The following is a 27,540-nucleotide window of genomic DNA, read 5'->3' as shown; positions in this document are numbered from 1 at the left end:
TATTAAAATTCTTAAAATATAAAAGTAAAAATTTATATAACAAATAAATTTGAATAATGTATGGCAAAAACTTAAACTTAATATAAAAATTGTTGGGAGAATTACCAATTGTGACTCAAAACTTGGAGTCAAACCCAAAAGAGTACCCCAACTTGGGTCAAAGGCAAAAGTAACCTAAAAGGCTATTGAAATTACAACTATCTCCTTGTGAACAAACAAAAAAACGGATTTTTTTTTACGTTTCTACCCCTCGCAAGTCGTCTGTAAACAGACGACTTGAAAATAAGTCGTCCAGACGACTTTAAATTAAGTCGTCTGGACAGTTATTCTTAAACATAATTTAAAAATTTTGTAAAAAATATTTTGATAAGTGAAAAATTGGAATTATGTAATTAACATATGTCTTAAGAGATATAAATTAATATATAACAAATTTCAATTGTTTTCAGCCCAGATGAGTGAAAGTAGTGAGTCATGATATTCTTTAGTTTATGTTTCATCAACATATGTTGTAGTATTGTATGTGTTCTTAGGGTTAGATTTTGGAAAGCATTAAAACCGTTTTTGAAAATTTTTAAAATTACCTAGGTGTGTTCATTTCTGTGTATAGTAAACACTATTGAAGTATAATTTGATTTTATAACGTGTTTAGTAAGTTAATTTAGTCATTTTAGTTTAGGGGTTCATTTTAGGGTATTGGACGACTTAATATTTAGTCTTCTGTTCCCAGACGACTAAATATTAGATCGTCTGATGTACATTATCAGCCAGAATAAGTCGTCTAAACCGGACCAAACCTTAAAGTTTACCAATGTACTTTTAAAGCTAACCGGATTATTTACCCAATATATAAGGTGATTTTTTTTTTCATTTTCCGCGAACATAAACCCTAACAGTTCTCTCTCACCGGCGATATCAAAGGCGATTCGAATTCCCACTATTTCCGAACAACCATCGTTCTCAACGTCGGCTATCTATCTCACTTCATTCTCACCGTTGTCGCCGCAGCTTCTTCTAACCCTAGCGCCGCCGATTCCTCTAAACCCTAGCGCCCCCGCTTCCACTATTTCCGAACAAACTGTCGCCCTCGCCACCGTGCTCACCAACGTTCTCACCGCCGCTTCCTCTAAACACTAGCTAGCACCGCTGCTTCTTCTAAATCCTAGCGCCGCCGCTTCTTCTAAACCCTAGCGCCGCCGCTTCTTCTCTGTAAACCGTAGCGCCGTTTCTCTGTAAACCCTAACGCCGGTAAGTCATCAAACTCGTGGAAAAGATGAACATAAAACGTTGTCTCTTTCAATTTACTCATTCTCACCGTTTCACGTTTATTTTTTCAGATCTATAACCACAATGACGAGTACTCGAACTCCTTCTGCGACTAATCAGGTCCGCTTGAAATTTTTCTACTGGAAGACTTGTAAGTAAGTCGTCTGGAAAGTCTTCAACCTGGACGACTTAGTACGTCCATTTGGAAGACTTTCCAGACGACTTAAATATAAGTCGTCAACTAAGTCGTCCAGTTGGACGACTTTCTAGACGACTTATATTTAAGTCGTCTACTAAGTCGTCTGGAGTAACAATTAAGGCGTGATTGATTTATCTTGTGTTCTGACTTCTATTGTTGTCTTTGATTATTTTGCAGACAAAAATGATGGATATTCCAGAACTCCCCCGTAGGTTATACACATTAGGGGAAGAGCCAGAACCCCACAATAGCATTTCGTATCATACGGATAACACGAAGTTGCATACTGCTCTTAGGGAAGCTCTCACTGATGCTGAATTTGAACAGCTCAAGGAGTCGAGATTGGGAGTTTTCATCAAGTTCAAGGAGCAGGGATTTGGTTGGGCTTCAAGGCTGGTTCACTACTTGCTCGGTTTAAAGCTGGACATTAAGAAGAAGTACGAGATGTGGTGTCTCGTTGGTCCAGAACCTGCGAGGTTTTCACTGTTAGAGTTTGAAAACATCACTGGTCTAAACTGCGAGTACATCGAGGACCTTGAGACACCAGAATGTGAAGTTACCCCACAGATGGTTTCTTTCTGGGAGATGATGGGAGTTCATCGGGAAGCTGGGCCAACTACTGATCAGATAATAGCAGCACTGAAGAGATGCGGGGATTGGTCCAGGGAAGATCGCAAGCGACTCGCGTACCTTTCCATCTTCACTGGATTCATTGAAGGGAGAAAGTTCTCAAGCGCTACACGAGCTACTCTGGCAAGGCTAGTGATGGATTTAGAAAGGTTTGAGAATTATCCATGGGGGAGAGTCGCGTTTAAGGTGCTGATGGACTCTTTGTGGAACAAAGATATTACTGGCTGTTACACCGTGGATGGGTTTATACAAGTTCTTCAGGTCTGGGCGTACACAGCTATTCCGGGATTGGGTGCTAGTATTGGTCTACCCAGAGCAAACAGTCCGTCTCCACCGATTCTGGCTTACGAGGGCAGCAGAGGCCGCAGATTCATGAAAGCTGCTATCTTGAGTCAGGTACCTTTCCATCTTCACTTAATTAAGTTGTCTGGAAAGTCTTCCAGTTGGACGACTTAGTAGACGACTTATTATAAGTCGTCTGGAAGGTCTTCCAGCTGGACGACTTAGTAGACGACTTATTATAAGTCGTCTGGAAGGTCGTCCAGCTGGACGACTTATAATTAAGTCGTCTATTTAGTATTTTGTTTCAAATATCTAACTCGATTCTTCTTCTATTTACTGCAGACCCGCGTGATCAACTTTGTTGAGAAGGACATTAGTGAAATGTGGCCAAAATGGGATTCTGAGGTTGAGGACGTGCCCGCGGAGAACATCATTAAAGTCATGTATGATCAGAGACCGTGGAAGTGGACCATGGATTGCTGGGAAGTCACTGGTACAAAACTTAAGTTTGTGACTCCATCGAAAAGAGCCAAAGAGATGGTTGTGGAGGAGGTGGAGGAAGACAATCAGAGACCTCGGAAGAAAGCTCGTAAAGAGGCTCCTAAAGAGGCTCCTAAAGAGGCTAGAGAAGAGGCTCCTACAGAGGCTAGAGAAGAGGCTACAGAAGAGGCTAGAGAAGAGGCTAGTTGGGTGACCAGAGAGGAGTTAGAAAATATGTTCAAGGGTTTAGGTGACATGATGAAAGATGGGTTTAAGAAGTGCATCAGGGAGATTAGGAAGATCTCCGATAGATTGGAAGCTGTGGAGAAGAAGGTTGGTGTCACCAATCAGGCTACTCCTCAAGCCCCAGAAACCGGGGTTAGTATTAAACAGCCTACCCCACAAGCCCCAGAAACCGGGGTTAGTAACAAACAGACTACTCCTCAAAAGGATCAGCCTACACTTCAAACCAATCATCCTACTCCTCCCACCAGACAGCCTGCTCCTCAAAAGACAAAGCCTACTCCTCAAAAGGCAAAGCCTACTCCTCAAACGAAACAGCCTGCTCCTCAAACTAAACAGCCTGCTCCTCAAACTAAACAGCCTGCTCCTCAAACGAAACAGCCTGCTCCTCAAACGAAAAAGCCTTCTCCTCAAAAGAAACAGCCTTCTCCTCTGTCCAAAGAGGTTAGTATCAAATCCTTTCCCAACAAGAATTAAGTCGTCCAGGGTCTTCTAGTTGTCCAGACAACTTTTATTTAAGTCGTCCAGGGTCAACTAGTCGTCCAGACAACTTTTATTTAAGTCGTCCAGGGTTAACTTGCAATTTTATTGCAGAGATTGTTGCCGGAGGATACAGCAGATGAGGCGATCTGGGTATATAAGATCTTGCCGGAGGATAAAGCAGATGGTGTCACCTCCAAAGAGATTGTTCCTCTCACTTCCACTGACCAACCGAGCTTCGCTTCCAACGATCAACAACCGAACTTCGCTTCCACCGATCCAAGCGTTCCAGTTTCAGAACCGAGCCTGGTTGTATTGGACAAAATAGCTCCCACTGCTTCTGTGCGTGCAAGGAGTGAACGAACGAAGAAATCTGCTCCCACGCAGATATCTCCTTATACGGCAGAGAGAAGGAAACTCCTTAGAGTGGGAAAGTATAATCCATTTCCCACACTAAACAGACCTAAGATGAAGGAGCTCGCTGATTGGTTGAAAACTGATCCGTAAGTGATTGCTTTACCCATAATAGCTTGATTTAGTCTACCAAAACTGATTGTTTTTTTGTTTGCAGTGATTATTTCACTAAGGAAGAGGACAAACCACGTACATCACCAACTTGGTGGTATCAAAAACTCCGGACATCCAAAGCATGGCTGGAAGACGTAGTAAGTCTTCTGCTTATCTTTAAGTCGTCTGGTAACTTGTCTTTGTATAGATTTGTAAATATATAAGTCGTCTGGAAGGTTCTAACTTGTATTATTTTATATGCAGCATATAGATGCTTGGATGAATGTGCTGAGGCAAAGGTATAAGGAGAACCCACAATGTTTCCGGAGCGAGCGAATGTGCTTCCTGGATCACAACTTTATCCATTCTAGGAGAGAACAGTATCTGTTCTTCAAAGCATCGTCGTCTGATCACAATGGTTTAGGAAAAATGCTACCTAGTGGGGCGGCGAGTTTGTATGACGGATCAATGCCTTCATTTTGCCAATCAAACAAGAAGTGGGGGGAGGACATTGATGATATCTATGCGCCACTGAACTTGGACAACAAACATTGGGCGGCTATTTGGATATCGATCCCTAAGAGGCACATAGTCGTCTGGGACAGCATACCTTCAACTACCATACCAGAAAGATGGGATGAGATAATGGAGCCTTTTCTCGAGATGGTCCCTTATCTGATTGTGGAGTGCGGAGACCAGATGCATGGGTTGGAGCGATACACATATGAAAGACTGCTGAAAGATGTACCCACGGCCAACAATGGTGATTGTGGCGTGTACGCTGCAAAGTACATTGAATGTCATGCTCTTGGGGTCCCCTTTAGCCCTAAAGACTTTGCTAGGTCCAATGCGAAGACTATAGGGATAATATGGCTTTAGTTATATGGACGGAGCTTGTTGATCAGCATCTGAAAGATAATGAGGATGGTGGTATGTTTGTGGGCATGTATGATTAGATACACAAATCTAACTTGTATAGATTTTTTAACTTGTATAGATACACAAATCTATTTGTATATTTGAACTATTTGTATACACAAATCTATTTGTATATTTGAACTATTTGTTTACACAAATCTATTTGTATGTTTGTGGGCATGTATGATTTATTTGATTTTCTAACTTGTATAGATTTTCTAACTTACAAATAAGTCGTCTGGAAGGTTTTCCAGCTGGACGACTTACAAATAAGTCGTCTGGAAGGTTTTCCAGCTGGACGACTTACAAATAAGTCGTCTGGAAGGTTTTCCAGCTGGACGACTTACAAATAAGTCGTCTGGAAGGTTTGGACGACTTACAAATAAGGTAGTCTAAAAATAAAATACACTGGACGACTTCGTAAAAGGTCGTCTAAAAAAAATACACTTGAAGGGATAGTAGAAGGTAGTCTAAACACTGGACGACTTAAATACACTGGACGACTTCGTAAAAGGTCGTCTAAAAAAATACACTTGAAGGGATAGTAGAAGGTAGTCTAATACACTGGACGACTTCGTAGAAGGTAGACGAAACACTGGACGACTTAGAAATTAGTCGTCTGGACGGGTATATCAAGACTGGACGACTTAAATTTAGGTCGTCTGGACAACTAGTCAACTGGTTGTGTACATTGTGGTTTCGTATGCCCAGTTTCCTGCAGTTTGAGCATCTCTGTGCCCCTGTGTTTCTTCCTGGGTTTGTGTCCCTCTCATCCTAGATAGCTCCAACCAAGATTGCCATCTTGATTTCTTCTGTCTCCCCGGACCACGCTTTACGTTTGGAGGAAAGCATTCTCGTTCCTCAATATGTTGTGGGACACGATATGATATATATTCTCTGAGTATCCTGCATACAGATGATTCTTTGAGTAAAGTGGACATACAAGTGTGTCGATATGCACACCAGCATGTTTCCAGTTGCCTATAGCATGAGAGCAAGGTATTTTCTCCACTCCATAGACACCACAATCACACTTTACATGTTCCAAATCAACCACACAGTCCATTTTGCCACCTTTGACAAAAGAAACGCCATCCATCAATTGGTTCGACCGTCATCGTATCCGCTATCTCTGATCGAACAGCAAGCAAGTATTCAACACCCCGGCAATGTACTTGTTGGGAGACTCAAAGCATCTTGTCTCCTTTTCCAATACCATTTTCCCAACTTCTGCCTTATGAACTCCAGCAGGAACGACATCGGAAATCCTCTTGCTCGCTTCAGTGCGGAATTAATAGATTCAGCGATTGTTGCTTGTTTTTATGTTGAACCTGTTCTCCTTACAATAAACCCTTGACCATAGCTTGGCGTCGGCCTTCTCCAAAATACGTTGCAAGTTCCGGGTTTGCACTCCGTATCTCAGCCATGTACCGGTTAAAATCGTAAACCGTGTGCGCGCATAAGCAGCCCCTTTCACCAAGTACATGAGATGTTTCCTTTAAACTTTTCGACAATGTTATCTTGAAGGTGATAAAACATATTCCTCGGTTGCCCAGGGAAACACCTTCTCACACACGCACTTTTAATGGCCGCGTGCCGGTCAGAGACTATCACCAGAGGCTTGTCATGAGATATACAACTAGCCAATTTTGTGAAAACCATTCCCAAGAAGGTTCATCTTCAGCATCCACGATCCCAAAAGCCAATGGGAATATCTGAAAATTGCCATCTTGTGCGGCTGCAACTAACATAACACCTCCATACTTTCCACTTAGGTGAGTTCCATCCACCACAATGATCCTTCTCTGATACTTAAAACCTTTGATAGAAGCTCCAAAAGAGAGAAATAGATACTTAAATCTTTTCCTTAGAATCAAGTTCTATAGCCGTGATAGAATCAGGATTTGCAATGGAGATTTGCTCGAGATATGAAGGCAGACGCGAATACCCTTCTTCTGCTGATCCTCTCACCAATTTCTGTGCATATAACAGTGCTCTGTATGAAGTGGTGTAATCAAGCGTCATGCCAAACATGTTCTTCATTGCATCAGTGATATGCTGTGGAGTTATCCCATCAATGATCCCAACACGATCAATGAAAAGACTACCAACATACTTTGGAGTACCAGTGTCTCCGCTGAGCGATTCGGTCTCCAATTGAGCATAAATGTTTTTCCACATACTTTGTTACCCAAAACGTGTTTGGCCCATGTTTCACACTCGCTCTCATCTTCCATCCACAACCGCTAACCCGACATATTGCCACAAGGAAGTTTTTGTTGATTTGTATATTTCTAAAGAAAACCTACCCCTCACTGCTGTCAACCGCAGCTCTGAAAGCAGTGCATCCTTGCTAACAAAACTCTCTGTTTGACATAGATGCTTGAACAATCTAATTTTCCTCCTTCAATAGCATTTGTCTTAGCATATGTCTTTTCAATTTCTTCAAAAAAATATTATCATCATCTTCCTCGTCCTCATCTAGAACATTTCCATAAAGACTGTAATCCCCACCATTCTGATCCGTTTCACCAACAATAGTGTTATCAGCATCCTCCTCCCCATTTTCCTCCTCCCCATTTTCCTCCTCCCCATCTTGATTTTCATCTTCAACAGACTCATTATCACCAACATCTTCAAAACATTCATCAGCCTCATCATTATCACCAACATCTTCTTCCCATTCACCAGATTCATCATTATCACCAACATCTTCTTCCCATTCACCAGCTTCTTCTCTTTTCTCTGAAACCGTTTCCACCTTGCTGCGGCTTGATACACAAAGACATACTCTATGCGTTTTGAGTATCTCGAGCAAGTTTCGAACTTGTCTATCACTTGTAACATGAATGGGAGGACTGTCTGGAGTCATCATCATTTCTTCTGGTAATGAGTAGCTAATCTCCACAGTCACTGATCTCATGTCCAGGTTATAATCTTCTTGAGCCATTGCAACAAGTTCAGCATGTGTTGAATCTTCATTCAATAAAAACAATCTTGCTCCTTTGAGATCATCAACCACAAAATCCCAACGGAAATCTCTCAACAACCATTCTCCATACACTGCATGTAACTTAAAAATCATCTGCAAATATTCAAAATAAAACACATTAGTAAACATAGAGAAAATGAAGAAGTTCAATAAACATTATCGCAGACGACTTAGATTTAAGTCGTCTAGAAGACTTAAAGATAAGTCGTCTAAAGAGGTCACTTTTGCAATTGAAAATTAAAAGGGACGACTTAATTCTAAGTCGTCCGGCATTGTTTGTTAAAAAAAATTTCAGACGACTTATATATAAGTCGTCTACAAAAAACGGGCTAGTTTTGCATTTGACCGAATCGTGTCAGATCTTTGACTATTTCTGGACGACTTATAATTCAGTCGTCTCTGGAAAGTAAAAATTTCAATATTTTATTCAAACTAGACGACTTACGTGTAAGTCGTCCTAGGTTAGTTTTGTAATTGAAAAATAAAACTTGAAATTTAATTTTCTCCAGACGACTTAACTAAAAGTCGTCCAGCTAGACGACTTAATTTAAGGTCGTCCGGGATAAGCAAGGTTTGGACGACTTAATTGGGAAAAATTCTGGACGACTTTGCTTTCCCCGGACGACTTTAAATTAAGTCTTCTGACGGGACGACTTTATATTATGTCGTCCGGTAAAAGTTAAATTATGAAGTTTTATTTTTCAACTACAAAACTAACCTAAGACGACTTACACGTAAGTCGTCTAGTTTAATAAAATATTGAAATTTTAACTTTCCCAGAGACGACTGAATTATAAGTCGTCCAGAAATAGTCAAAGATCTGACACGATTCGGTCAAATGCAAAACTAGTCTGTTTCTCGTAGACGACTTATATATAAGTCGTCTGGAGTGTTTTTTTTCAACAAACAAATCTGGACGACTTAGTTTAAGTCGTCCGTTTGACCAGAAGACTCATCAGTAAATCTTCTACATACAGATGACTTACTTGTAAGTCTTCTACGCGAACAGATTTTGAAAAAAATTCAAATTCGTACCTTAAACTAGGTGAGATGACTTCGTTTGCACACATGGTCTTCTCCAACCACCCAGAACCTCAAACGAAAGCAACCGTAAGTCAAAACGAAAGAAATATGGCTCTGTCAACCATCGACCATATTTTGAATCAAAAGCTTCAGTTGTTTGGATGAATATGGAGAGAAAGTGAAAGAAATGTTGTTTTTAGTTAATAACAATTGAAACAGAGAGAGTGTAAAGAGATTTACGTGCATTAAAGGGCATTAAAAGCTCCAAACAGTTCGTACAAGGTTGTTCCCACTATTCATGGCAGTGGCAATATTGTAAATACTTGAAGAAAAAGAGGTTGAGACAGTAGAAGCCATTTTCGAAAAAAAAAAGGTTAATGGCATTTTCGTAGATAAAATGCAGATGTGGGGTTAAAAACTCAAAAAAAAAAATAAGTCAAAAGAAAAGGTTAGTTTTCTGTTTGAATTCAAGTTTTGAGTCACTTTTGCAATAAGCCCAAAATTGTTTTGGTTCGAATATTAAAAAATAGTGATCTCCTACCATATCATATGCGATTTTTATTATCATTTAATGTGGTAAATTTAGAATTAAGAAATGTATTTATTAAACTGAAAAGACAGTATTAATCAAATTATAAATAATTTCGAAACTGGTTTAATAGAGAAAGAAAATTAAATTTTATATTAGGATAACACATTAACTCAATTGGAAAAGACAACATTAAAATAAGTAACTTAATTTATATTAGGACAACATATTAACTCAACTGGAAAAGACAAACATTAAATTAGATAGTTTAATTTAATTTTCAGTGGTATTTAGGTGTAAATATTGTGCAACTTGTAGAATTAATCCATAACTTGTACAAATTATAAAATACACATTATAAGTATTAGAAGCAATACTAATTAATAAAAAATACTAGAACTTATGTTAAATAATAAACTACAAGCAACATATCAAAATACTCAATATAATTATTCTTTAAAATGGTTTTATATATGATCAATTAATTGATAAGCCTAAAAATGATGTATTGATTTAGTGGTTAATTATTTCTTAGCTATGGCCAAAATTAGTATTCACACATGACAAATTAATCAGGTAAAAAGGTATAAGAAATAAAATAATTAATATAAATGAAATGTAATTATTTAAAAACAAATAATTATAAGTAAAAATCAATGATTAAACTAAATTATCTTAAAAAAACTAAATAATTTTCTATATCTTGTAGTAGAGATGGGCGTTCGGATATTCATTCGGATTTGATTCAGGTCTTTTTGGATTTTAGATTTTTGGGGTGAAAGTTTTAGCCTCATTCGGTATTTATAATTTCAGTTCATGTTCTGGTTCGGATAACTCATTTGAATTATTTAAAAAATATTAAAATTCTTAAAATATAAAAGTAAAAATTTATATAACAAATAAATTTGAATAATGTATGGCAAAAACTTAAACTTAATATAAAAATTGTTTTGGTTCGAATATTAAAAGATAGTGATCTCCTACCATGTCATATGCGATTTTTATTATCATTTAATGTGGTAAATTTAGAATTAAGAAATGTATTTATTAAATTGAAAAGACAGTATTAATCAAATTATAAATAATTTCGAAATTGATTTAATAGAGAAAGAAAATTAAATTTTATATTAGGACAACACATTAACTCAATTGGAAAAGACAACATTAAAATAAATAACTTAATTTATATTAGGACAACATATTAACTCAACTGGAAAAGACAAACATTAAATTAGATAGTTTAATTTAATTTTCAGTGGTATTTAGGTGTAAATATTGTGCAACTTGTAGAATTAATCCATATTTGTACTTCTGTTTTAATAAAGTAGATGTTACTTATTCTCATCCGATGTCAGCGGATTTTGTAGGAGACGTAGAGAGCCAGCTTTTTAATATTTTACTACTAAAAAGAGTACAAGAAAATTGGCAGTCACATCATATACTATTTGTGATCCATCATATTTAAGGATAAGGCCTTGCCACCTGTTAGAACTATTCATTTGAGTTCAACAGCACATATCGAGATCCAGGCAATTAGGATAAGGATCTGTAAGAGAATTGAGGATAACAAAGACTTTTTTCTTTTCTTTTTTTTATGGACACAGAGGATAACAGAGACTTCACAATAAAATATCTTGATGAAAATGATCTTAGGGCATCTCCAACCCAACTCTACTTTTCCTCTAAAATGGAGTAAAAGTGAGTTTAAAGTAGAAAATACTCTAACCCCACTCCATTTCTCATTCCATAATGGAGTTTACTCCATAAATGGAGTAATCTAATTTTTTTTGTTCATCACTCCATTATAGAGTGAGAAATGGAGTGAGGTTAGAGCATTTTTACTCCATAATCACTTTTATTCTATTTTGAAGAAAAAAATGGTGTTTTACAATGGAGATGCTCTTAGAAAAAACAGGACATATCTTGATTGCGTACCACTCAACTTTAGATTCATTTTATATTTTGTTACCATTTAAAAAAAACAATTGAATCTTTTTCATATTTTATATACACCAAGTAATATAATAGAATAGTATGGAAACCAATTTCAAAACTTTTTTTCTAATTTCAAGACTTTAGTTAATGTATATACGATAGAATAGTTATTCTTTTATATTTATAATATATAAATTATAAAATAGAAAATTCAAAAAAGAAAAATCATGTACACTCATAATCCTATAAATTAGTAGAATAGTAGTCCAAGCACTATTAATTTATAAAATAAATTTACTGTACTTTTGTCTAATTTAATTTTTGGGAATATCATAACTTGTCATTTTATTACATTTTCCACACTCAGCTTTTGGTTTCTATGTTTGCACTCTCAAATCAACTGTCATTGTCCTTGACAAAAGCTAGACCTTTGATTATTTATCTAAGTGATAATTTATCAGAAATATGATGTATTTTTCATAATAATATATTTAACATTTGTGACATTTGTGACATTATTAATTTACAAAATCAGATTTAGGAACATAGCATGGTCATTGCTGGTGAATAGAAAGAGCTCTGGCCACAGTCAACAGTCAATGGTACTTCACGATTAACAAAGAAACACATGTTGAAAATTTTACTCTTCGTCAGATGATTCAGTAAATAATTGAATAAAACTATTATAAATTTAAGTTTTAAATCTAATGTAAAGATATAAATTATATAAATGATCAACAATAAAAATGAAATAATAGTATAATACAACTATATATCAATAAATGTTGGTTTTCTTTAATACCACTATTTTCTAAGTGACATAATACAAATTTTATTGAAGTTTAAGAAATCATAAATTTTGTATTAAATAAATTGTGCAGTATTAATAAATATATATGAATTTTTTTGAACTAATATATGAAAAGTTTAATCAACTTTTAAAACTATTATCAAATATTTCTTGAACTAGGTGTTTTACATACACTTGCAGATTAATTTTACAAAAAAATAAAATAGATATACTATTAATTATAAAATCATTTTGAAATACTTAGTAATTAATTAAATTTTTAATTTATATACATTAAGTTTTTAATAAAATATCTTTTATTAATTTAAATAAACTTGAAAAACATTCATATATATATAACACTATATATATATATATATATATATATATATATATATATATTATATATATATATATATATATATATTTATATTTATTTTAAATTTATTATGATCAAATATTTTTGGATAATGATGATTACCAGATTAATGAAATTAATTTTAAAATTGGGTAACTATATATTAATTTGATTTAATCATTATTAAATATAATAAAGACTTTAGATGCTATAATAATATTTAATATTATAAATATTTTTGAATTTTTTGTCAAATTTTTTCAGAAATTATCATAATGAGTAATATTGACTTTTCTAAAAAATTATCTTAAAAGATAGATGATTCATTCTATTTTAAGTGATATAAGTATTAAAATAGAATTTGTTTAGTATCACCAAAACAAATATAATATAACATATATAATATTTTAATATTACTAACATAAGTTTAATAAAATTTGACTATGATTTTATCGTTAAAATTTTATAATTATTTTCAAAATAATTTATGGAAAGTGTAACAAATCAGCAGATTCACTATATATAATAATAGTATAGATTTTAGAGTTTATAGATTTTATAGGATTTTTCATAAACAGATTTAAAAGAAAATCCGAACCTAACTATTTACCGAGATCACGGGTTGAGTGGTTCGACAGCCGATCAGTATAAACTGCTCTCGACTATCATCATCCCCTCAGTTTCACCACACTTAACGCTAGTCCAAATCAGAAGAGGATAAACTCTTCTCTTGTAACCCAAAAAATGGCTTCTTCGTCTTCTCACTCACCATTCTCTGCAATCTTCAACGTTTCCAAACCCAATCAATCTCTAAGCCCTGCGGCTTTTCTCGTCCCTTCCTTGAAATTCTCCACCGCCGTATCGAATTTCGCGAATCTGAGTAATGGGTTTTCTCTAAAACCTTCGATTAATCCTGGGTTTCTCTTCAAGTCCCGAACTTTCAACGTTCAAGCCAGAGCTGCTGCTGAGAAGACCGTCCACGATTTCACTGTAAAGGTTTGGTCTTTTACCCTTCTAACCAAATCAAGAACAAAAGCTAGGGTTTAGTGACTTTCAGTGGAGGTATTCTTTGTTTAATCTGTAATTTTGAAACATAATGAGACTCTTGTTCATGTGTGTGGAGACAGGACATTGATGGGAGTGATGTTTCTTTGAACAAGTATAAGGGGAAAGTTATGTTGATCGTCAATGTCGCTTCAAGATGGTAAGCACCTTCTTCTTTTTTTTTTAATGTGATGTGATCTAGAAGTCACTTATATTCATAGTTTATGTAGCGGTTTCTAATGTTGATGTATGGGTTGCTGGAACGTACAGTGGTTTGACATCATCAAATTACTCAGAGCTTTCTCATCTGTACGAGAAATACAAGAGCCAGGTGAGTTTTACTTGGTCATTTATAAAAAAGAAGATTATTTTAGTTGCATTTCGTCCTCAATGCATTATTTTGTACATCTACATATCAGTCTTTGTTGGATTGATGATAATTTTAACTCATTCGTTCTTCGTGGCTAAATGAATTCTTGAACTTATTTAAATAACAAATCTGTTCTTTAAGCATTTGAGGGGTAATAGTCAATATACATGGGATGGATTTATAGTAGTAACACATCAACAAACCTTTCTTGTTGTTCTGATTACAGGACTTGAGATTCTAGCTTTCCCCTGCAATCAGTTTGGTGGCCAAGAGCCCGGTTCAAACCCTGAGATCAAACAGTTTGCTTGCACCCGGTTTAAAGCAGAGTTCCCTATATTTGATAAGGTACTATTCCGAAGCCTTTATTATTCTTTTCGGTTGTGCGTATTGCAGATTAGAATTAAGTTTGGACTCCACAGGTCGATGTGAATGGACCGAGCACAGCACCAATCTACCAGTTCTTGAAATCAAACGCTGGAGGATTCTTGGGTGATCTCATTAAATGGAACTTTGAGAAGTTCTTGATTGATAAAAGGGAAAGGTTGTTGAGAGGTACCCTCCCACCACGTCCCCTTTCCAAATCGAGGTACGGTTAACCCAGCTGCTTCAGTTCATACCGGTTTGATTCCCGGTTTATAACCAAACTTTCGTTTTTGCTTCTACTGTTTTGCAGAAAGACATCAAGAAGTTGCTTGCTGCTTAGTAACCTCTGCTCATGAGAGACCACACAGACTGATTGTAAAATATTCAGTACTTGGTTTTGCCAGTTATGGTTTGTATACATTGTAATGTTATATATTTTATTATAATACTAATTATGATAATAAGTTTCCAAAGTTGATATATAAATATATTTATAGGACACTAAGCATAATACACGTAACAAAAACTGTAATAAGCATATGATGTGACTAAATGATGTATTATCATTCACAATAGCAGGTTTTAATATTTCATGATCAATATTTATCACTATTTAATTGGTTGTTTATTTAATAATATTTTCTTAAGAGAAAATGTAAAATAATATATGTCTGTTAATATACTATTCTTATTTTGACACATTCGTAAAGAGTTTAGTTATAAGGATAAATAAATATATTAATTTAGACGGTTAATCATTTAGTTTAATCAATTTCATTTACATAGTATTCACTTGTTTAGTTTATAGTTAGATTTATGTTTATTTTTTTTTCTAGTTAATAAAAGAGAACATACAACATATTATATATCTTAAACTAATTTTTAGATCCATATAGTGTAAATATATAATTATATATATATATTTAATTTTTTCTAGAAATAAAAAACCCGGTCCAAAACCGATTGAACATGTCCAACAAGTTAACTAGTAGTTATATTGAATTACTATCCGATCCAGTTTTTAAAATATTGATTTAAATTTAATAATTGCTATAAATAAACAACTAACCAATGTTTTAAATTGTTGAATTTATTTATATTTAACTAGGATAAATATATTAGTCTAGCAGATACCCAGTATATATGTGCATTGGATTAATTAATAAATTGATTTTTACCAATTTTGATTAGGGCTGGGCAAAAAATCCGAACCCGAAAAACCGAACCGAACCCGATCCGAAAAAGTAGCACCGAATCCGAACCGAAATTGATTAAATATCTGAATGGGTTCAAAATTTCGGTATTTAAAGAACCGAAACCGAACCCGATCCGAACCGAAATATTTTGGGAACCCGAATGTATCCGAAATAAATTTATAATACTTAAATATATACATTATTTTTATATATAATGTATATTAAAATATTAAAAATATATAAGATACCTTTAAGTTTTCCAAAATACTCGGAAAATATATGCAAATAGTCAAAAGTAAATGTTTAAAATAGCTAAAGTATACTGAAAACACCAAAATAGTTAAAAATCTATTCATTCTTTATCCAAATATTCAAAGAAAACCAATTTATATGTTAAATTAAGGTATTTTGACATATATGTTATGAAAATTTATATGTAATATATTATCTTTCTTATAGATTTTGAAAATTTAAAGTATATAATAGATTTTGAAAATTTAAAAACATTTTAAATGGGTTATCCGAACCCGAACCGAACCCGCAAAGATCCGAACCGAACCCGAACCAAAATTTAGAAATATCCGAATGGGGCTGAAATCTTTGACCCCGAAAACCCAAACCCGAATGGACTGAACCGAAACCCGAATGGGTACCCGAACGCCCAGCCTAATTTTGATGTATTTTAACTAAAATAAACAAACATTCAAATTTATTAGAAATTATTTGTATTGAAATATGGACATCTTTTAAAATTTATGCGTACATCATCATCATATTCTTTCTTAATAAAAAAAATGAAAGTCATTTTTGAAAAAAATGTAATATGTTATCAATTTAATAGTGATTTTTATAATTTTAGTATAAAATTATTTTTTTCTCAAGCAAGATTTTTTTTTGAAATATCGAATATCTAATAACTTCTATATCAACATTAGAGTAAATTATAACATAACTTTGCCATATACAGTACTACTTTTGGTAGTAAATTATATTTTATCATAATAAATCCATATATATTATGGTAGTAAAAAAAACATATTTTATCAAGAAACTCCGTGATGGATGTCATCCGCGAGAAGTGCCAACATATATAGGAATTTATCACGAAGTTCTCAACAATCTCTATTGTTTTTTTTATATGCAACAATCAAGCTCTATTGTAAAAAATAGAGTAACAACTAAAAATGTAAGATCTCGACATAGTGCACTGTCTTATGGCTAGTTGCATACTCAAATTGTCTCTCATTTGTGGTTGATTAGGTCGTCAAACCTGGCTGTTAAAACTGCCATGAATTTCACAGCGCATTGATCAATCAACACTAAGCAGCCGTTGATACGAATAAGCCCTAAACAGTGAATTTGCCAATTCTAATTAACAAATAAAGAAGTTCTGCAAATTCTTCACAATCCGCTAAGCATCAAAATTGCACCACATGTGGGTTTATGTTGTTTATATCACACAAACGGTCAGTGGATTCTACCTTGAAAGAATCTACAGATGTTAACTCCAGCTGCCTTGCTTTGTTCAGTGATTAGGGACCAGATCACACCTAAAAATAAATGGTATTGTTCGATTACAAAAAAGCTGCCAAAAGGGAATTCTTAGCTCCAAAATTCTATGAATTACATAACAAAAAGGAAATATTATTGGAAATCTGATTTTTACAAGAAAGAAAACTTTAATTCATGTCTGGTAACCATTTCGAAAATATTAAAAATAAATAGAAAAAGAATGAATGAGAATAAAATTATAAAAATGATGAGGAACGGTTATTTATATTAAATTTAGCGAAGAACAAATTTGTTCTTTAATTATCTACAATAAAAAACTAGAAAAAACGAAAAGAAATGACTATTGTGAATGGTAAAATTTGTTAGGAACATTAAATGCATTATTCCTTTTCATTATTTAGTCTTAGAAAAAGGATGCAAAAGTCATTAATTATTCATACTTGGTTTGCGATCGGAAAAGTAAATTATGAAGAATTTTTCATAGAAGCTACTATATTAGAAAGCTGAGGGCTCTAATGTTCTTATATATAGAAGACCTATGCCGACCGTTGTAGAGTAATACTTATCGTATGTAGTGAAATACTTATCGTATGTAGTGGTGTTGCCTAGCTTTATCATAAGATCTAGATATCTGTGGATTGGGTCCTCTAGCTCTAGATGAAAATGGACCCAATGTCGAGTTTAACTCAGACTAGTCGGTCCTAAAAAGCAATTGTGATAAATGAATAGGAGAGTAATGGTGTTTGGTTTACACATTTGCGTAGAGAGATTTAAGTCGTTTTTCTCTTTTGTAATGAACAGTAGGAGGTATACACTTATCATACTCTTCGATCGAGTTCATAAACAGTAAGCTTGCTGTACTTACTCGATGATCATTGCTTCGGCCAAATTTTATCTTGTGGTTTTGTGTTTGCGTTTAGACTTACATCTGGATGATTCTTTCAAATGATTCTTCGGTAAGAAAAGTATGAATTTGCATTTCCTTTTACAATTTACAAATATATTTGTATTCTAGAGAGCTCATGTATGCATACCAACAAATTTATAAAGCTGGAGCCAACACCTCTGAAATCATCCAATTCAAAAATTCATATGCATGCATTCCATGTGCTTGAAATTTCATTTTCTTTACAAATATCAGGATCGAATACTGCCTTAACTAATAAAAGCATCAGAAAATTGCAATGGATGTATCGATTCGTATGATGCATTCATTTGACCACAAAATCCTCACCGGCATCATCACGATCTCAGCCCAACGACTCCTGACTTCCCAAACAAAAATAAAAGGTGTAACAGTAGGACCAAAAACTAATGACTAGTATTGATTGTCGACAAACAACAATATTTTTCAACGTCCTTAACAGTACAAAAGCGGAAACACATGACACATCAACATGTGGCACCAATACCACAAAGTCATACACTATAGGCTGTATTAGTGCATCCAAAATGTGTGTCTGAAAAGCAGATGAAAATAAGAACATGCTCTCAAATTAATCTAACAAAACAAACCACACAAGAATATTCCCACAAGATTCATGTGATCAATATTGGTACACATAATTATATCTTCATTAACAAAAAAAAAGTATCATGAAATGTAACATTATTACACGTATTTATAAAAAATGTTTACAACTGACTATATACCGGCATAATTGTTTTTAATGAAGTATATACTAGCATAACTATTTAATTAACTAAAAAGCGAACAACTCATTCTTATAATGACGAAGCTATCTTGCAACATCTTTTTTTTTTTTTTGAACAACAGCTATCTTGCAACATCTTATTCATGAAAAATAAGATGATATGATGATCGCATGAATCAAATGACATATTATTTATATGAGTATATAGAATGGAACTAGGGATTAAAAAGAAAAAAGGAAAAAATAAACAATAAACAATAATATATACATAAATCGAGAAATTAAGGACCAGTCTATTAAGAACTAGGTTACCATGCTTAATTTAACTTAACCACGCGTTAACACTTAGATTAATTGCTTTTTCGATACTACGCATACCTTAAAGTATAATCAATTATTAATGGTTAAAGTTTAAAGATCTCACACCGCCAGGCAATCAGATCGAACCAAAATCAATAAACAAGAACAAGCCATCATTCCGATTGTATCCTCTTACCTTAGTTTGGAGATAATCAAGAGAGAGAGAGCTTGTGTATGTGAGAGAGAGAGAAACTGAGACAAAGAGAACAAGGACAGGCCAAAGAGATCAGCACCGGAATCTGACAGAAAGAGCAGTGAGCACGCAAGAGAAGCAAATGCAACATACGCAAATTACTTTTGTGTGCTTACTCTCTTCTGTCAGTTTCTGTGTGTTTCTTTTGCCCCAGCTCATTCACTCACAATTCATCCAGCTCTAAAGATCTGCAAGATTAAACGAAGAATATAGGAATCATTGGGTCAGTGAAACGATAAGAGATTAATGGTTAGATCTAGTTTTAACTAAAGAAGGCAAAGAACCACAAAGAGAAAGAATACAAATCTGTGAAAAGGGAAGAGATTCTATTTAAACACCCTTTGGGATCAAGCCTAGGGTTTTTTGGTCTAAATGAGAACAAACATAACCAAAAATGGAAAAAAGAGGAAAGAAGAAAGAAACAAAGATCTGTTGAGAAGATAAGAGGAGCCTTATCTCTCTCTTATTCGAAGAGTCTTACCTTTCTTTATGGCTTTTGTCGCTTTCTTTATCTCTTTTACATGCAAAGGGAACAGATGTCTGGCGAGGCATTGAATTGAACAGAACATTTTAATTGATAGAGTTTTCATCTTATGAGGTAAAATGGTAACCCACAAGACTCCAAAGATATTGAACTTCGAGTGGGGAGTATATATAAAGATTGCGAACAAGTGTGCCTTCTTTTAAAACTTTTTTTTTTCACTTTTGCCAACAAATCAATATGTTTTATTGTAACATTGTTGTTGTCAAGAAGGTAGTTATTGTTAATTTACATTTAATTTATCATCGCCTTTAATATAATTATTATTAATTTGTTTCATCACTTTCCTTTGTTGGCGGAATACCAACACCAACGAGCCCTAAACAAATTGCAAAACTATTGGAGAAAACTTATAGGCTATTTTGATTTTAAACTATCTTTTTTTTTCTTTTATGATATTCATTAAAAACAAAGATTACATTAAAAAAAAGTTTTTTATTTATAATTTGACCTTTTTCAAAGATGTTATTACTATATACACTAATATAAGCAGAAGAGATTTATATACCGCCCGTGATTACATTAACGGGAGATTGTGTATTTGTAATATGTTAGCTAGTGTTCAAATATATTATGATTTTATGATTGGTTTCGTGTGTTGTTTGATTGCATGAATTAAAATATAGACTGTAAAAGTTATCACCAATTAAATAAAATAGGACTGTAATTACACATGATAAATAGATTTATAAAGTTTCTTTAGGTAGTTTAAAGCATCTAAAATAGTATTAAAATATATCAAACAAAGCCATACAAGATAAAATAGCCGATCAACCGTTCGATAATCACAAAGAATAATCATAAACTTGTTTAGTACTATAAAAACATATACTATAGGAAACTAAACCAAAGTGAATCCAAATATATAAAGAAGTATAGAAGAAAAAGTAACCCTAAATGAAAAATAACGAAAGTAAATCTATATATGTACGAACCTTTTAAAACTTTTCTAAGGTATTGAAAATTTTAATATCTTAATATACTTTAATGTATCATCATCCAAAAATATAACTTATTTTCTTCATTTAAGTTATCGATTTTTACATAAAATATAAAGTTTTTTTCATTCAAATGCATTGTTCCAGAACCTAAATATTTATGTCAGATATCGTTGAATAAAATTTGTTAATGAACCAAGAAGAAGAAAACCAGCTAAATGCTAGAGGCCTAGAGGCAATCAATTCTTACTGTGTTGCATTTTCACACATTTTAATCATGATTCTCAAGTGGCTTTTGAGGGTTTTTTGGTGTTACTCAAAAACTTTTATATCGAAATGTGTTAGGATATAGACTTTTGAGCACAAAGACTAAGAACTGGAGCAAAACAAAACAAATGAAGGTTTTTTGGGCCATATTAATACATATTAATACATATTACTAAAGATAATTAGAGAAAGTTTTGCTATGGATCAAGGAGGAGAAAATCGATCAACTCGCGATCTATCTATTGACAGTATAAAATGGATAGACTCTTAATCATTTTGGATACGTAGATTTTCGGCTGTTTAATTCATAAAAAAATCAATTTTTTTTTTAAAGTTTAATTTTTGTTTCACTGTTAGTTAGCTCAAGTTTTGACATATAATTTCCTCTTTTTTTTGAGCCACTATAGGCTAAATCAGATTTTAGATTGTATTTACTTTGCTTTGGAGATTTGTAAGCTTCGAAGAGACGAATCTATCTCTGCTTTAGAGAAGTCTTTTAAATTCTTATTTTGATTTTTTTTATTAAATCATTAATCTGTTATTTCATGTCTTCTTTGTTCCATATCTGAGTAATCCATCAATTATGCTAAAATCAAAGGAATCTATGAATCGTTGAAATTGATTTGTTAGATTAAGAAATAAATTAATTTGATTCTTCATTTAGATTAATCTAATTACTAAGTAAACTAGATTGTGTACATAGTTCTTGATCTTTAGATTGTTCAATGCATCTAAAAAGAGTGTTTAAACTCATGAACGTACTAGTAAGCAAGTATTCGTAACTAATTAAAGTGGTTGTTAACTTCATATTGAACATAGTAAAATAGGATGTTTATATAGAATTCAAAATTCAAAGGAAGTTAGTGTACAAAATTTATAACATCAAGTTTATCGCTGTGGAAATAGGTCACAGTAATTGATTGTTTGATCTCGACAACAGTATTATACCGTATTCTATGCTGGCGTTCATTTCATGATCCATGATTTTATAAGAATCTCCCTTTGCCTCGTGTTTTTAGTCAAAAAATAATAATTTTTGTTTACATATTGTTCTTTATATTAACCATAATTGAAAGAAACACATTCTTATTCTTCTCTTGTACTTTGATAGTAAACTTCAGTCTTTGAAAATTTGATCTTTATGTACTATTACGCATATATGTACAGTTGCAGCGGTAAATCTGAGTACATCAATCTTCACTAGAGAAATATAAAATTATCAATTGATATATTTAAAACTATAGATATATCACAAGAATTTTTGATAAAGTTATTATTTTTTTTTGTAAAATTAAAAATTATGTTCAAATGTATACAACATTAACAATTCACTAAAATAACATATATTTTGAAACACTTAAGGTGATTTAAAGAAATCTTAGGGTTTTAATAATAAGTATTTAAAGAATATTTTAAATGATAAATTATATTCTTTAAATATTATTTTGATTATTTGTTATTTAAGAAAAATATTTTAAATGACAATTTATATTCTTTAAAACTTTATTTTGATATTTTATTATTTTATGAAATATATATAAAATAAAAACTTAAGATTTTGGTTTCCAAATATTTTTCTCTATTTGTATCCTTAAATATTCTTATTTTAAAATGAAGTTTAAAAAACTTAAATCCGATTATAAAATGTGATATTTCTTTTCATTTATTTTTATTATAAATTATATGTTCGATCCCACCAAATTTTCTTTTAAGTCTCTATTACAAATAAATTGAAATTTTGAAAAGCTTATAAAAATAACTAATCTTGTAACAATGAATTTTATTTCTCTGTAAATATTAAATACAATAAGAAAAGATTTACGGAAAATAATCTTTTGATAGTTTAAAATTATCTGAATCCATCAGAAGATCAGACTAATCTTATAGTGCCCGTCAAATTCATCTTCAACTCTCTCCACTATATTTTGTTCCGAAATGGAAAGGAGTTGAAGATGCTTTGATAATTATAAGGATCTGTCAATCGAGGTTAAACGATTAATCCATGAAACCTACGGCACTCCATATATTCTTGTGATTTAAAGATAGTCCGGATAATTGCACGGAGTTTCGAAACCGGATATATATTAGAGCCGAAACTCTTTCAAAACCACTAGCCTACCACCATGTGGTTAGATATATTACCTAGCCAACCATATTCGTATGGTTAAAACTTTTAAATATTTGATCTAACAATTCTCCTTTAGTCTCAAAATAGTGTTTTAATTTTTGTTCCTTCTCTAGAATGTCTAAAGATACTGAACATCGAATCTTACCCCTATACATCAACATTCAGTCACATTAATCGTGATCGCATATTAAAATATTCGGTCGGCTCAGTCTAATCAAAATGATTTGGAATATATAAATAAGTTATCTAGATCAAGGGATGGGTAAAGAATATATTCACTGGAATATGTCTCGAATACACCCAAAGAAATAATAAAAACAAAGATTAAAGTAGAGAAGCTTTATCGAAAGAGAAAAAATTAAGAGAACTTTGGCATTTTATTGGAGGGTTCATATTAGACTGACGTGGTTTCACACTAAACCAGATAGAGGCAAAACCATTGGACCGTCGATTTGAAACATTATTTATCTACCGTTGGATCAGTCACTTTTGGAAGAGACCTTTCCTTGTTTTCTACAAAGTTCTAGTGGCCATGACTATTTAAAGGGTTTCATTGTTCTGTTCCTGTCTGTGCTGACGTATGTATATATTTGAATATATTATGCTTATGTAAAACTCACCATAAACCACTGGAAGCTTTCATAATATTATTTTTTACCAATTCTGAGTGGTAATTACAAACACAATATAAAATTTTGCGTTTATTAAATATTTTACTGGTTTACATAAAGAATCTGAATGCAAATGCATACCTTTACAAATATAAATAAATGATGATGATATTATAAGCTATAAGTGATATATATACCAGTGAAACATTTATAATTAAAAAACCAAGAGCTTTTAGCCTAGTGATAATGGAATTCTAACTAGAGTATTCGTTCTGGGTTCGAGTCGTTTTGGCTACCTTCCCGCCTATAATCATGCATATGCAGATGGAATGTTTTATGAGGATTAGTCTGGGTTTACCGCATGGGATTTCCACAGTCAACTAAAAAACATTTATAATTAAATACTTTCATATACGGTATCTATGATTAGCTAATTAAGGATTTAATGGATGTAAAGGCAACGGTTACGAATACGTACGTATAATTGCTATTCGGTATTAAAAATATTTGTACAATTAGTACATTAGTAAAAGTTTGTATCTTTGCGGGATATTTATAACTGATTTACCATCAAATACAATAGTGATTAAATAATATATTAATAATATTTACATTTTATATATATAAAAGTATAAAATTGTAATATAATCAAAAATATAAAATTTTATTTACTATTAGTTTATTAAAAAATATAAAAAATATTTTTGTTTTAAAGTTTTATATTTTAGTATTTCTATTATTTTCATTTAAAATTTTAATTGAATACTATTATTATTGTATTTATATAGTTTTTAAAAAGTTTAAAGCAATTTGAAATATTTTGTAGTGTTTTCTATGATTATTACAAAATGCCAACAATTACTATTAATCGCAATGTCTACATATAATAACGAAAAACCAGTCATGCCCTCAATTATATTTTAGTATTTATAAATAAAATAATCTTATAAACACATTACATAGCTATTAAAAATCAAAAAATATATTCTGATAAAATATTAAGTTATTGGTTCAGTATAATTAACAAAAAGAATATGAATCCAAATGCATAAATTTACAAATGTAGATGTTGATAATTTAAAATGCTATTGATCTATATAATTAATGCAAAATTTAAAAATAAAAAAGTTCATACAATATCCATGATTGGTTAACTAAAATATATTAATAATAAAAAATTATATAGCTATATAAAACATAAAAATAACTTACAATTATAAAATATAAAATAATTATTTCAATATAAACAATAATAAAATAGTTATAAATAATAAGGGAATAATATTTATTTTTAATTTTCATGAAATCATTAATTTGGATGAAAAAAATATTTTGTTCTCATAAATGATAATCATAATTTTCAAATCAGTTTAAAAAAAATTATCATGTATTCTAATTTTTTAAAAAGGTTCTTTTGTATTTAATCCTTAATTTTAAAAATTTATAATTATCTACTTGCAATTTTTCACAACTACAAACACTTATTTGTTTTTGCAGGTCCAAGGTTGAGGTATTTGCCACTCTACAACAATTATAATAACATGAGTTTAAACAAGGGCGGTGAACTTTAAAAAAAAAGAGACAATGAACTTAAAAACGATACAAATAAAAATTGATGTATCTGTAGGTGTAATTGCGGTTGTGAAAAACCCTACACTAATAGCAAATCATACCCGAAATCTATGTACATTGATACTCCTTAAACTATGTTATCTCACGTAAGCATTTATCTAATAATCTGTAAAAATTTATCTTTGTAGTACTTGAAACTCATATATGTCAATGTAAGATTGATTAATCAAACCAATGGTTTAAGAACATGTGTTTGTTAACAGAAAAATTGATTAAAATACATTAAATTGAATATAAATCTTTAAAAAAAAACATTTAATCAAAATATTATCATTTAGCGTTTGGTATATAAAAGGTCGAATTTGATTTATAAAAATTTATAAATAATATTTAAATATTTATAAATGATTTATGAGAATTAATTTTGTTTTTATAATAAACTTAAAGTATTTAATAAAAAATAGTTGTTATTTAAAGGTTAAAACTAATTAAAAAGAAAATAGAATTTTACTATTACAAAATCAGACCAAAAAAAAGATCGAGTATCAAATAATAAAAAAAAGATTGAGTATTTAAAAGAAAGATTTAGCTTTGATGTTGCGCCTTGTAGCACCACTCATAACTCGCCATGTCATCAAAAGTATACGTGTTGAGTTACCATTAGTTATCTAAACGTAAGCCTACGTGTCAACAATAAACTAACAAACATAACAAATGATAACAGGAGTTTTCAAGGCTCCTAATCAAATGATGTAGTATAAAAGATTGTCGAACCAATCCTAAGTGATTCTAATGCAAAGGGAATGCAAGTCTATGCTTAATCTAAGTGCAAACAAGTTTTGAATGATGATGCTAACTAGAACTATGCTAAAATGCAATAAAGGAACAAGCTTTCAATCAATCTAGGACAATAGGACTCATGGGGCTAGGCATTTGACTTTAAGTGATTAAGATCCAATCTAAGGATGACAAACTTTCAATCAATAACTTCCTTAAGTCTAGAACACTGAAATAAGCAAGCTCTATGGTCAAGAAGAATGCTCATTTGCTTTAATCAACTAGACATCAAAGGTCTTTGAGCCTAAAAGATCTAAGCAATCATTAGGGATGAGTCTATTAACTATCTAAACTCCCTTAACACAATGGTCTTTGTGTAAGGTAAGTTTAGAGCAAACTCTACTTGGTTCAGACATTTCATCAAACACCTTGTGGGTGGGAAATGTCTAGAGCTCTAGAATAAAGAGGCCAACTTTAATCTAGCATTAAGAGAAGTAGACAAGCAAGGAAACAAAAAATCTAACACTAAACACCCTAGATCTTCACTTAATCACCCTAATCACCCTAGCCCATGAATCCAAAAGGTAACTACTCACTAATAGATATGAATAACCCAAAACCCATGGATGATTGAAGGTTAATCATGCTTAGTGGTCAAGATTGATCAATAAACACAAGAGATAGAGATGAAAAGAAGCTAAAGATTGAATCTTTCACCAAAATAGCAATGTGTTTAGAGAGAAAACAAGATATCCCTCAAAATTAGGTTTAAAGGCTATTTATAGAAGTCTAAAAACGAGCTGGGTCAACCCAACAAACCTGGGTCAACCCAATAAAAAAAACATTTTTTTGCGCCCGTAGCGACCTGGCATCCCGCTACAGTGGTCGCTACGTACGCTCGAGAACCCTCCTAACGACATGCTCTGGTCGCTACGGCTCTGGTCGCTACAGGGTTGATATGCCTCCAGTAGATTGATCATAACTCCTTCAATACAGATCCAAATGACTTGAAACCACCTCCATTAGAAAGCTAACTCAATTTACTTTGTCTTCCCAAAATTTGAGCTTCAAAAGATATCTTTAAGGCTTTCATCCATGTTCATCTTTCACCCTTTTGACTGAAAACCCCTCAAATGTTTTCAAAGTCACCAATAAGCATCTCCAATATCTGATTGAGACAAATGTAATGCAATGCAACCTAAATGCACTCTAAATGCATGCAAAGAAACAATATAAGGACTAGAATGAAGCTTAAAAACATGTAAATACACAAGATATCAACTCCCCCACACTAGTCCTTTACTTGTCCACAAGTAAACTTTCAAAAAACTAATGTAGAGAGGTTTGAAGGTGGGAGCACATAAGCAAAAGAAACACTTAG

The 27,540-nt window shown here is 32.4% G+C and overlaps 1 protein-coding gene and 2 long non-coding RNA genes across 3 annotated transcripts; 2 read left to right on the top strand and 1 right to left on the bottom strand.

Moving 5' to 3' along the window:
• Positions 1-684: 684 nt before the first annotated feature.
• On the top strand, positions 685-1,760 carry LOC108808973 (uncharacterized). Its single transcript, XR_001942760.2, has 3 exons — positions 685-1,248; positions 1,338-1,386; positions 1,643-1,760. It is a non-coding gene; the product is annotated as an uncharacterized LOC108808973 (long non-coding RNA).
• An 11,472-nt stretch (positions 1,761-13,232) lies between these two features.
• Positions 13,233-14,882, top strand: LOC108806981 (phospholipid hydroperoxide glutathione peroxidase 1, chloroplastic). Its single transcript, XM_056987943.1, is given in 7 exon segments — positions 13,233-13,628; positions 13,760-13,836; positions 13,947-14,006; positions 14,271-14,391; positions 14,466-14,574; positions 14,577-14,632; positions 14,720-14,882. Coding segments are annotated over 7 exon segments (705 nt in total). The 5' UTR covers positions 13,233-13,376; the 3' UTR covers positions 14,750-14,882.
• A 3,536-nt stretch (positions 14,883-18,418) lies between these two features.
• Positions 18,419-19,959, bottom strand: LOC130496408 (uncharacterized). The gene is made up of 2 exons (XR_008935552.1): positions 19,807-19,959; positions 18,419-19,513 (listed from the first exon to the last, which is right to left on the bottom strand). It is a non-coding gene; the product is annotated as an uncharacterized LOC130496408 (long non-coding RNA).
• Between the last annotated feature and the right edge of the window lie 7,581 nt (positions 19,960-27,540).

The sequence above is a fragment of the Raphanus sativus genome, chromosome 6 (genome assembly GCF_000801105.2).
Source record: "Raphanus sativus cultivar WK10039 chromosome 6, ASM80110v3, whole genome shotgun sequence".
Classification (NCBI taxonomy): Eukaryota; Viridiplantae; Streptophyta; class Magnoliopsida; order Brassicales; family Brassicaceae; genus Raphanus; species Raphanus sativus.
This window is presented reverse-complemented; position numbering and strand designations above follow the sequence as displayed.